Source organism: Muscardinus avellanarius (genome assembly GCF_963383645.1).
Source record: "Muscardinus avellanarius genome assembly, chromosome: 9".
In the NCBI taxonomy this organism is placed as follows: domain Eukaryota; kingdom Metazoa; phylum Chordata; class Mammalia; order Rodentia; family Gliridae; genus Muscardinus; species Muscardinus avellanarius.
In genome coordinates, this window is record NC_137795.1 from 29728371 (window position 1) to 29740782 (window position 12412).

Sequence of the window (12412 nt, forward strand, 5' to 3'; positions counted from 1 at the left end):
TGCATGTCTTTGCAGGCAGAAAAAGAATACAGTGCCCTGGGGCACAGCTTTAGGAATTAAACTCTTCTTCTCTCACTCTTTTCCCTGGCCCCTGTCTGTTAATCATCCAAAGGTTGTGCGTGGTTTAATCTCCAAAAGATAAAACAGACTTCCCTACACCCAGCTGGGAGCTCAAGCTTCCACTTCCTTCTTCCCTTCTCTGAGGCCCTAGTTGCCAAGGCCGGAGGGGCTATCTCATGCACACTGCCCGCCACTGTCTGACTGAACTCTCAGAAGGTACTCAGGGGAAGGGCAGCTCCTCCCTCTTCCTCCTCCTCCTCCTCTTTTTCCTCCTCCTCCTATTCTTCTTCCTCCTCCTCCTCCTCCTCCTCCTCCTCCTCCTCCACTCTTGGAACTGAGCACATGAGACTCGAGACTCATCTTTTGGGGAAGGGATGAACCATTCATTTCTGTCCTGTTTCTATCACTTCCCTGACCACTCTCTCTCTCCACTTTTTTTTATTTTTTATTTTTATTTTTGTTAGTACCCAGGGCATTCTACCTCCGAAATATATCCCCAGTCCTTTTTATTTTTTTCACTTTAAAACATGGTCTTGCTAAGTTGCTGAAAGCCTCACTACATTGCTGAGGCTGGCCTGGAACCTGCAATCCTGTCTCAGTTTCCCAAGTACTGAGATTCCAGGTATGTGCCACCGTGCCTGGCCTGGATTTCTGCCTTTTTTTGTGTGTCTTCTCTTATTCATCAAATGCAACCTTTTCCTAGGCTCTATTCCTAGTTGCCTCATCTTTGTTTCTCTATCTCTCAGTTCTCAATATATCAACAATGACGTAGTTGTGGCAGCAGAGACAGGAGGATCAAAGGTTTGAGGCCAGCCTCACCAACCTAGGGAGACTCAGCAACTCAGCAAGTCCCTGTTTCAAAACAGAAAGGGCTGGGTGTTTAGCTTGGACTTAAGAATGCCCCTGGGTTCAATCCCCAATACCAAAAATGAATGAATGAATGAATGAATGAATGAATGAATGAATGAATACCAACAATGACCTCCTAACCTACTATGATAGGCAGGACCTCTGTGCTGGAATGTGGTCTGACTGTCACCTCTCTATACTAGTTTCTCTTCTTAAGTGCTTTATGTCTAATAATTAGTTACTATTTTTTCCAAATAGCCTCTTCTATCTTTTTTAGCTCTCATGTCCAAAGAGATCCTAACTCCTACAAACTTAGAATTCAATTTATATATATATAGCCAGGCATGGTGGTGCACATTTGTAATCCCCGCGCTTGGGAGGCGGAGACAGGAGGATTGTGCGGGTTTGAAGCCAGCCGTGCTGGCTTAAGAGACCCTGTTTCCAAATAAATAAATAAATTATATTAGGGTTAGGGTTAGGTTATATATATACATATATACATATACACATATACACATATACACATACACACATACACATATACATATATATTAGGTCTGGGAGTATAGCCCAGAGATAGAAGGGCTCCAGAAACCCCGGTACCACACACACACACAAAAACTATATATATAATATATATACACTGCGCTGAGATCTGTCTTTCCAGTCTTATTTTTCATTACTCCCAGAAAGAAAATCGATAGTTCAAGAAAACCAAAATCTTACAATGACCTCTGAATGGCAGGTCCTTTCTGGAATCCGTGATGTCCCTAATACCGTGGCCATTGCCACGCCTCCTCTGACAGCCACTTGGTTGTTGAGTGCCAGCCCATCCTGCAGGGCCCAGCATAACCACCGCCACCTCTTCAGGACCTCCCTGAGATGTGCACCCTCCCCAGCCAGGATGCCTTGGTCTCCTCTAGACTCCTTAGCTTCCTTCCACCCCTTTCTCAGGTGCAAATTGCTTGAGAACAAGTATTCCTACCTTTGAATCCCAAATGGACAAACACGTGGAACCTGGAGTAAACCGATGTTCCATGAATGAATGAAATGCTGAATATCAGGACTTGCAAAGAAAATCTAAAATCACCAATTAAAACTAAACATCTGGAATAAAGCTGTCTATCTTACCTGGTTGTGCTCTAGAGTCTCAAAAAGCTGTTCGTCAGACTTCAGTAATGGAATACTAGTTCGATAGTGAATTTCATAAGAAAACTCCATGGCTGCCCAGATCTGGCTGATTTCAGTAATAACCTAGTAAGCAAAAGTATAAATTATTTTATGTGCACAAAAGTATAACTTAGCATCAATATATAGACTATTATCTAGAATTTTTAAAGTTTTTAAATAATTTTTTAAAATTAATATCAAATGTTGTGGGCCTCACTTTTTTTCGCAAAATAATTCATAGTGATGAGGTTTGCAGAATGAATTCTATCACAACCGAGCAGCCTACTAATGTCACACTTTTATCAGATCCCAGTTTCACATCCTTCCCCAAAATCCGCTGTGAGAGCAAGAAGGGTTTCAAAAGATGACTGAAAATTTTGGTGGACATCGTTTAGACATTAGCCAGCAAGAGACAAGTGACTTTGAGTGCCCAGGTGTGAATCCCAGTCCCCAAGGTGAATCTGCTTAAGTCCATTACCTCTATGTGCCTGAGTTTCCTTCTCTGAAGAACAAGGACAGTAATAATATGAGCTGCCTCAGGGGCAATGAGTTAACATGGTGTGGCTCTGGCTTCAAGGAAAGGACACATGAATGTTTTCTACTGTCATCGACGGGGCCAGCCTCCTATTTTTAATTTCCTGCCCAAGTCATCCACCCAAGTAGAAGCAGAGGACAAACTGGGATTCCTGTCTCCTCACTCCTAGGACATCAAAAGAAGTTCTCTTCTATGCCCAGAAACAAGATAGGCCTCATAAAGGAGACGCGGCTGTGGGGACACTACCTTCTCAGTCCCCAGCTCTTTCACCGCTCTGTCCACGATGCTTCTGACGACATCTTCCACGCGGTGTAACTGCAGGGCTAGAAGATCTGCCAATGTTGTGGCATCGTTTATTGAAAATTTGACCTGATGTGGAAGGAAAAAGAGGTAGAATTTATATACTGGGTACATCACTGGTTCTTTTCACCTACTGTCCACAGGAATGAATCGTAAGCAGAATGCAAGTAAGACATACTCAAGTCAGCTGCTGAGTACGTCTGAGGTCCTGCGGCGTGGGCAGTCCAGGAGCGCCCCTCCAGTCACTGGGGTGTCACCAGCCGGAAGCCAGGGGCAAGGTTTCTGCCGTATTCCCACTACACGACTTTCTTTTGTCTATATCCCTTTCTTGTCAGCACATTCCTTATCTTTTTTGCCAACAAAACCCATTTTTAAACAGAGAATCTCATTGTTCATTTATTATAATTTGGTAGAAATCCCAGGAATCGAGGAGTAGCTCATTTGTCTTTTCTTTCTGAAGTACCCTATTCACAGGACATAATTCCCAGCTGTTTCCATGAGTTAACCTACTTTTATCACTAATTTAATCTTAGCTCCTTAGCCCCAAATATCCTAATTCATAATGTCATCATTCATATTTACCATGCAAAAATAATATTTCTTTGTTACCTGGCATGCATGCCAGCATTCGGTTCTTAAGAAACCGCTCAGCTCTTCTGCGTTCCAAACCCACCCATGTCCACGTCCCTTGAGAATGAGTTGACCCAGCCATGCAGTCGCAGAAAACCATTTCCTTTCCTGCTTCAGCTAAGAATATCTAGCCTCTTCTTCTTGGACGCCGTGCCTCTGGCTCTGACTGCCCTGTAATAATCCTCAGCACCCTCTATCTCCATAGGAACCAATAGGAATAATCCCCAGCACCCTCTATCTCCATAGGAACCAATAGGAATAATCCCCAGCACCCTCTATCTCCATAGGAACCAATAGGAATATACAGAGGAACCGATAATCCAGGCTTGCTCGGGACTGAGGGGTTTCTTAGTATGTGTGACCTTCAGGACTCGTCCTGTAGCTGTAAAGTCCTGGGAAAGCCAGTTGAGCTGGTCACTTTGACCCTGTGTTGCTTTTGACTTTGATTCAGATCTGATGGGGGCCAGGTCTGTTCTAGAGAAAGAATGAGACAGGTAACGGGACCATCCTGAACTTGTTTGCTCACTGAACATGAGCACCACCTGAGATGACAAAAGGAGACTGAATCCAGCCTTTGCTCTGCTGTCTTAGGGACAACCTAGAGAAAGCTGCCTTTTTCTAGCTTGCAGAAAAGCCTAAGATAGGCAAGCAGAGGTGAAATCTTATTGGCATAAATATCAGGAAGAAGCTAGGCCTAGTGGTGCATGCCTGGAATCCCAGTACTTGTGAAGCTTAGACAGAAGGATGGTAAGATCAAGGCCAGCCTCAGCAACTTAGAAAGATTCTCAGCAATCTAGTGAGGCTCTGTTTCAAAACAAAACAAAACAAACAAAACAAAAAAGGCTGGGGGTGTAGCTTGGAGGTAGGTTCAATCTCCAGCATAAGAGAGAGAGTGGGAAAAAATATATTAAGAAGAAGAAATGGGGATCAGGGTACACAGTCAACCATGTATTAAGAGATTTAATAAAGATATTAAGTGAATAAATAAATTTGAAATATTCATGTCCAAAAGATTATGAAAATAATAACAATAATGATAGCAGCAGCTCCAGGGACTATTTACTGAATGTTTACTATATTCTATGACCTCAATAAGTACAACCAATGCTTCCTATGCAGACTCGGTGAGGAAGTCTCACTTGAGAATGCATTGTTTTTATTTCATAGAAAGGTCAACTGAGATAAGAAAAACAAGTAATTTGCCCAAGTCCCCACAGTTATCGTTAGGGTTGGAACCCTAAATTCTAGCCAGTCCTTGGCCCCATGTCCTTATTTTGCAAACTTTCCTTAGCATCATGAGTTCCTTCTTCACAGTATGTCCCTAATCTCTTGATTTGCCTAAGAAGAAAGCACGCACGTATACACCAGTCTTACTTTTAAATGGTCTGACTTATTAAGATTACCTTCTTTGAAAAATAAAGTATGAGGTTGATATAACTGCTTTTCAATAGATACAGAAAGGCAAGAAAACAGCCCTCATGTGTCATGGACAAATGACATATTATATCTTGCAATAAAACTAAAAGCACAGATAATCATTGAAAAGATACCACACTAGTGAATCAGGGGATCACAGTGCCAAAATTCCTTCTCCCCCAATTTCACTTCTATACCTTCTAACCCTGTCCACATTAAACTCTCTGCCACCACTTGGTGCTCCATAAAAGTCTTCACATTATCTTATTTGCTCCTTACAAGACTCCTCTAATCTACAAGAATAGACAGTACCCTTCATTTTATTAAAAAAAAAAAAAAAAAAAACCTCAAACCAGTGAAGTTGACTCTCCTTTCTCGTGTCTGACTCACTTAACAGGAGCCTTTAAATTTTGGTTATCTTTGTCTTTGATCACACAGACAGTAGGACATAAAAGAGAAGATGACTTCTAGGCTCTTTCAGAGGCCCCGACCGCTGGTCCTGTCTCAAGGGGCTGGACCTTTTGCATGTGACTAGAGATGTCTTCACACATGCCACTCCTAGACAACACCAGTAAAAGAATAACACCTCACAGTTATAAAAATATTCAGGAAGCCCCTGGACACTTACCCCGATGGCCTTCATCAGCTGGTGCCAATGCCTGTCCCTGAGGGCTGGGCTCTGTAACTCTGTGATGGCTCGCAGGGAGGTGGCCATGTCCTTCACAGCACTCTCCACACCTGTGTAAGCATCCCAGACACGGACTGCCTTGTCTAGCGCCCAAACCTCCTAATGAAAAGGAGAGGGGAAAACTACTTTCCAGATAAATGCATTATACGACTTGCCCCTTTCAGAAGATGTGTGTGTGTGTGTGTGTGTGTGTGTGTGTGTGTGTGTGTGTGTGTGTGTTTTCATGTATTTCCCATCCCTGGATTAAAAAATAGAGTGAAAGTATTTAAACAATAGGCTAAGGATTAAAATTAGAAATGAGAAGGGATGTATTTAACTGAGTCCACGGTGTATTGCCTGGACAAACTAGTTTCTTAATCACAGGATCTGACTGGATGTCCCGTTGGAAATCAAAGGCAGGGAAGCGGTGAAGTTCACAGACGCAGGCAGTGGAGAGTTTCCTCCACAAGCACAAATAAGTGAGAACTGAGATTGTGATCTGGATTCCTAAGACCCTCCCTTCTAGTGCCGGACTCACTTAACAGGAGCCTTTAAGTTTTGGTCATCTATGTCTTTTTCTTGGAACCTAAATATTTAATGACTTTAAGATGCATTAAATAGGACCCTTGACTTGGCTGTCTTCTTATCCATTGAATGACATCAGCAATTGTGAACTAAAAAAAAATCTTTTAATAAGAAACAGAGTAATAATAAGAACAGAGTAAAGGATAAGAACTTCATTAAGAACAGAGTAAAGGATAATGCCAACTGATTTAAAAAAATAAAAATAAGACCTGCATTTGAGAGTGGGGGTTAAGCTGTCTCTCTAAGTGTTAAGCTGTCTCTGTGGTGAGACGACCAATGGTGCAGAATGAGATAGTGACCCCATGATGCCAAAGAACAAAACCATATTTCAGTGAGGGCCCTTGGGACTGGGTGCACAAGCTGGAGAGTTAGCAGGGGGTGGGAAGGAGAGAAAGGCCTGCCATGCTGGGCGTGGTGGCACACACTTGTAATCTCAGCCTTTGGGAGACTGAGACAGGAGGATCGAGATTCAAGGACAGGTTCAGCTACTTAGTGAGGCCCTTTGCAACTCAGTGAGACCTTGTTTCAAAATAAAGAATAAAAATAGGGCTGGGGATGTAGCTTGTAGGTAAAATGCCCCTGGGTTCCATCCCCAATACTGAAGAGAAAAAAAAAAAAAAAGCCTGGCTCATTTTTGTAAAAAAGCCTGGCTCATTTTTGTTGTTTTAGGACAAGGTCTTGCTGAATTGTCCCAAGTGGTCCTTCCACCTCAGTCTCCTGAGGAGCTGGGACTATAAACCTGTACCACCATGCCTGGCCAGGCCCTGCCATTCTAAAACTGACATGCTGCTGTGCATTTTGGCTTTATCAAAAGAAATTCAACTCCTTTTGAACAGCCTATGGTAATAGGGACCATCAAGGCACTAAACTAAGCTTAATTCTGCATATATTGAGCCTTCTTGGCATACTAGAGTAACCAATAACAACAAAGATCATACTATCCCACATGGAATCCTGAAGTGGCATACTTCTATTCTTTGCCCCAAATTCCAGAACCAAAAGTTACCTTTTCAGATATGCAAAATGTTCATGGTTACTTAGGAAAGAAATCAAGGCCTGACTCCTCAACTCTGATACTCTTAAACTTCCTCTCCATTCTAGACAGCCATAGGAGACTCACGATTATATTGCTTCTCATAAATTCATTAGCTCTACCAAGCTTTTATCAACACCTTCACAGAAAGGCAGCCTTGATTAGAAGTGCAACCAGCTGAGGGAGGAAAAGACACACATTATCTGATCTCATGCTATTTGAGGTAAGTAAGGACACGCTGCCCAACAGCGCAGACACCAGGTTAGGGAAGATGGAGGGGGGTGGCACTGAGAAAGATAAACTGTCGTCATAGACGACATGGAACTCGCCTTGGCAAACCTTCTGAGCTCCGCCTCCATCTGTTCCACATTAATCTGTCTCCACTGGGTTTTAGTCCAATTATCAATGCTTCTCTAAAAATGCACAAGCAGATAAAAGTGTCAACAACATTTGGTGAAAGCAAGTCTCTACAGCAAAATATATAAACTGATGTTACACAGTGACTCTATCATCCCATAGAAAGACAATTTTTAAAATATTAACTGCACTTGTCAAAACTTCCCTATCACTAAAACAAAAAAAGTTGTCAGAACATGTCAAGCTTAAAGCTAAAACGTTATGATATATTAATTTCCAGTCGCAATTATAAATTCCATACACACATAATCATTATCACTTAATCCTGTGTACTCTGAATAAATTGATAAGTATATAATTAAATAACAGGTTTTTATAATCTTCCATATATCATAAAATAAACTTTCACAAGACAATCTTCATTATAAAGCACACTCTCAATTAACCATCTCTTGGCCATATTTTATATCTTAATATATTTCTATTTGACTTTCAACTAATAAAAAAATTCTATATACAATCCAATATGCCTGGTTCTTTAGGTCTTATTTCTAGGCTAAACCTTTAAACTTAATTAACTGTATACAAGTTAATCTTGTTTTTGGAAGGGTCTGTTTATATATGCATACACACACACACACACAAGTATAAAAATGGTGTTTACATGAATTTATATGCACAGGTGATCATGTGTTTTGTAATACATACATACAGTAACATTTATTTGTGTTCTATATAATCCCCCAAAAAAGTATTTGAGGCAATCAGCTCAACATACAAAATTCATACTGAACTAAGGACAAAGTAAGACTGATATTCAGAGAATAATCTTCTATTGACAGATATACATGAATGATAATTCTCAGGGTGGGGGTAAAATCTAATGTAAACATATTTCAAGATGTGAAACTCAAGGAGAATGACATAGATACCAAGAATTGCCCTTGTATACAAAATAACTACTAAAAGAAAAACAAAAACAAGCATGTTTTCTGAAGCGATATCTTACTCTAACATAAATAATGACATCCCAGAGGCTCTTGAGGAGTTGTAGTTCTCTGCGACACTGCTTCATGTGTCTGTACTCCGGAAGAGACACTTCAAAAAGGCGAGCAGTGTCCTGCATCTGCGCCATTTCTTCCTCTAGATCCTCAAGCTCCTGATTTGCCTAAGGAGAAAACATACACCTGCACATAAACCGAGAGAGAGAGAGAGAGAGAGAGAGAGAGAGAGAAGAGAGAAGAGAGAAGAGAGAAGAGAGAAGAGAGAAGAGAGAAGAGAGAAGAGAGAAGAGAGAAGAGAGAAGAGAGAAGAGAGAAGAGAGAGAGGGGAGAGAGAGGGGAGAGAGAGAGAGAGAGAGAGAGAGACCACACCACCCTGTGGCTCTGGCTACCTCATTATACCAAGCTTTTAATTTTTTATACTTCTGTTGGTGCATTGTAATTATATGTCAAAGTAGGGTTCCAAGTGATGCAAGCACAAACCCAGGGACATTCTACTTCTAGTTTTATTTATTTTTATTCTACCTTTTTTTTTTTCTTTGAAACATGGTCTAACTAAGTTGCAAGAAAGCCTCGCTAAGTTGCTGAGTCTGGCCACAAACCTGTGATACCCCTGTCTCAGCCTCCCAAGTACTGGAATTACAAGTGTTCGCTACCACACCTGGCTTGATTTTTAAATATTCAGTACAGAGAACATGGAAGGCTGGAAAGTCATGCCTGGGGCCACTCTCCTGCCTGGTGCTGTTTCTGTAACCCTCAGCTCAGTGCTAAAGCTGTTTATTTTTCACTGATCAAGGGTAGGAACAATTTGCTTGGTAAAAGGACTGGATTTGTTTTCCACTGTAGATTTCTGCCATCCGATTCCCAATATCCAATAATTATATTACTTTAGTTCATTTTCTTCCTAACTTTAAAAAGCAATACTTAGCCAGGTGTGGTGGCGCACGCTTGTAATCCCAGCATTTGGGAGGCTGAGACAGGAGGATCGTGGTTCGTGGACAGCCTCAGCTGCTTAGTGAGGCACTCCGCAACTCAGTGAAACCCTGTTTCAAAATAAAGAATAAAAATGTGGGCAGGGGGTATAGCTTGGAGGTCGAATGCCTCTGGGTTCCATCCCCAGACCCGCAAAAAAAAAAAAAAAAAAAAAAAAAAAACTTGATCCTTTTATGTACCATTAGCCTTGAACACTTTTTCAGACAAAAACTAGTATTGTGTAAAACAGAATGTTTTAAAATATGTATGCATTGTGGAATGGCTCAATCAAGGTAAATTAACATAGTATCACCTCATTACCTCATATTTTGGGGGGTAATAATACTTAAACAATTAAAATCTATTTTCTTGGAAATTTTCAAAATACAAGGCATCATTGTTAACTACAGTCACCATTTGGAAATTTTCAAAATACAAGGCATCATTATTAACTACAGTCACCATCTTGTACAGTGGATTCGTGTCTTTCTTGATATCTGTGGGGGATTGGCTCCAGAATCCTCAGGGATGTCAAAATCTGCAAATACTATTCTCTTATATAAAATGGTGCCTATCTGTATACAACCTACACATGTTCTGCCATATACTTTAAATAATCTCTAGACTATTTATAGTATCTAAGTAGTCGTTATGCCGTTCATAATAACGGCAATAAATAAAAGTCTGTAAGTATTCAGGACAGATGCAATTTGTTTTTCCTAGTATATTTCATCCACAGTGGTTGAATCCGAGGATGCAGAATAAGTGGATATGATGTCTTGACTATACCTTGGTTGAATTTATTTCTTCTAAAATCTTGGATCCTTTGGCCAATGATAAAAAGATTGTATTTCCCAAACTACATTTCATCTCAAAGTTCCAGCTCAGTGAATAAGAACATTAGAACCCTGCTTTCATTTTCACAAATTGTATCTTTACAAATAGAAACTGGGATGTTTTGACTTAGTTGTACAAATACTTTATCATGAAAAATTTGATGCACACACAATGATGTGTGTGTGACCGCATGTGAGTGTGCTCATGCCCCAGCCAGTTTTAGGAAGTACTACTACTAATTTTTAACACCTTTCTCAATTTTATCCCTTTCCTTCCACTACAAATTAAATAACTAATATTTTTCTTGATTTTTATATTTTCATTACTTATATATGTATTGCTAAGTGCTAAAATGTTAAATCTTAGGGGTATGTGTGGGTGTGCATGTGTGTTACTGGGGACTGAACCCGGGAACATTCTACCCCCAAACTACACCTCCAGCCCTTTTTATTTTTGTTTTGGAAATGGGATCTTGCTGGGTTACTGAAAGTCTAAGTTCCTGAGGCTGGACTCAAGCCTTCAATCCTCCTGCTTCAGCCTCCCAAATACTGTGATTATAGGCGTGTGTCCCCACACCTGGCAAAATTCATATTTTTGGTATTATAGTTTTATTCTCATATTCATTAAGACATTTCAATTAATATTTTTGAAGAACACCTACATATTCATAATGATGTGTGAAGTCCATTCATTTCCATTACTGTGTATTCCTACCTTGTGTGAATACAGTATATTTATTCTTCTTCTGATGGTCATTTAGACTTCCCTATCTTTCACTATTGGTGCTACGCTACTAGGAATTTTTACATTCTCTGATGTATAAGGTTTTATACAGAGGTTTCTTTTATTGTCCACTGGGTTAAAAATGTCTTCCAAAAGTCTCTGTCATGGATAAAAGTTGAATGATATCTAAGGAGTTTCTGGTACTTCTTGAGACATCATAAAAATTTTGTCCCTATGCGACGAATTGTTATCAATTGATTTTATATTATTAAGTCAAACTTGTTTCCTAAAATAAGCTTATATATAAATTGGTAAAATTTTGTTTTGTTTATATGTTCACGTTGATACATACATGAGAAAGACTGCTTACAATTTTTCCTGTCTTATGCCATCCTTTTATAAAAATTCTGCATGCTCCACAGAATTTCTGAGTTTCTAAATATTCATTATTCTGGTTTCTGGAATCATATAAATGAGATCTGTTTCTTCAAAACTTTCTGGAATTCACCCATAAAGCCATAAGAGACTATTACTCTCTCTGCTGGAAGATTTAAAAAAAAAAAAAAAGAAAACTTCTGCTGGGCATGGTGGCACATGTCTGTAATCCCAGTGCTTGGGAGGCTGAGATAGGAGGATTGTAAGTTCAAGGACAGCCTCAGCAACCTAGCAAAACTCTCAGCAACCTAGTAAAACCTTGTTTCAAAAAAAGAAATAAAGAGGCCGGGCATGGCGGCACACACTTTTGATTCCAGCTTTTGGGAGGCTGAGACAGGAGGATCTGGGTTTGCGGACAGCCTCAGCTATCTAGTGAGTCCCTCTGCAACTCAGTGAGACTCTATTTCAAAATAAATAATAAAAAGTAGGGCTAGGGGTGTTGCTCAGAGATAGAATGCCTTTGAGTCCCATCCCTAATATCACAAGAAAAAAAAAAAAAGAAAAAGTAAAAGAAATTTTACAAAAGGGCTGGTAGTGTAGCTTGGAACTAGAATCCCCCTGAGTTCAATTCCCAACACCACAATAACAAAAAGAAAAAGAAAACTACTGGTTAATTTAATTCATTCTACTACTGATTATATGAGTATTTAGAATTACTATTTTTTCTTAAGACCATTTTGTTGAGTGTTTTTAAATGTTTTCTCATTTTATACTTAAGTTTTTAAGGTTCCAGTTAATTGTGCTCTGTGATCTTTTGAAATTTCAGCTTTTTCTGTATTATATATCATTACCTATTTTATCCCTGACTGCTAATTTTTCTTTTTCATTTTTTTTTTCACCCT

At 39.9% G+C, this 12412-nt stretch overlaps 1 protein-coding gene across 2 annotated transcripts in view; it reads right to left on the minus strand.

The window, feature by feature from the left end:
* DNAH11 (dynein axonemal heavy chain 11) overlaps positions 1 to 12412 on the minus strand; it is a gene marked incomplete at its 5' end in the record, with an annotated part of 386720 nt that overhangs the window by 302819 nt on the left and 71489 nt on the right. For both annotated transcript variants that reach the window (XM_080701838.1, XM_080701837.1), the window contains 5 exons: positions 2041 to 2163; positions 2861 to 2983; positions 5589 to 5747; positions 7575 to 7658; positions 8612 to 8770. In XM_080701838.1, the coding sequence (XP_080557964.1) occupies positions 2041 to 2163; positions 2861 to 2983; positions 5589 to 5747; positions 7575 to 7658; positions 8612 to 8770 (648 nt within the window). The remainder of the gene's footprint in view (positions 1 to 2040; positions 2164 to 2860; positions 2984 to 5588; positions 5748 to 7574; positions 7659 to 8611; positions 8771 to 12412) is intronic.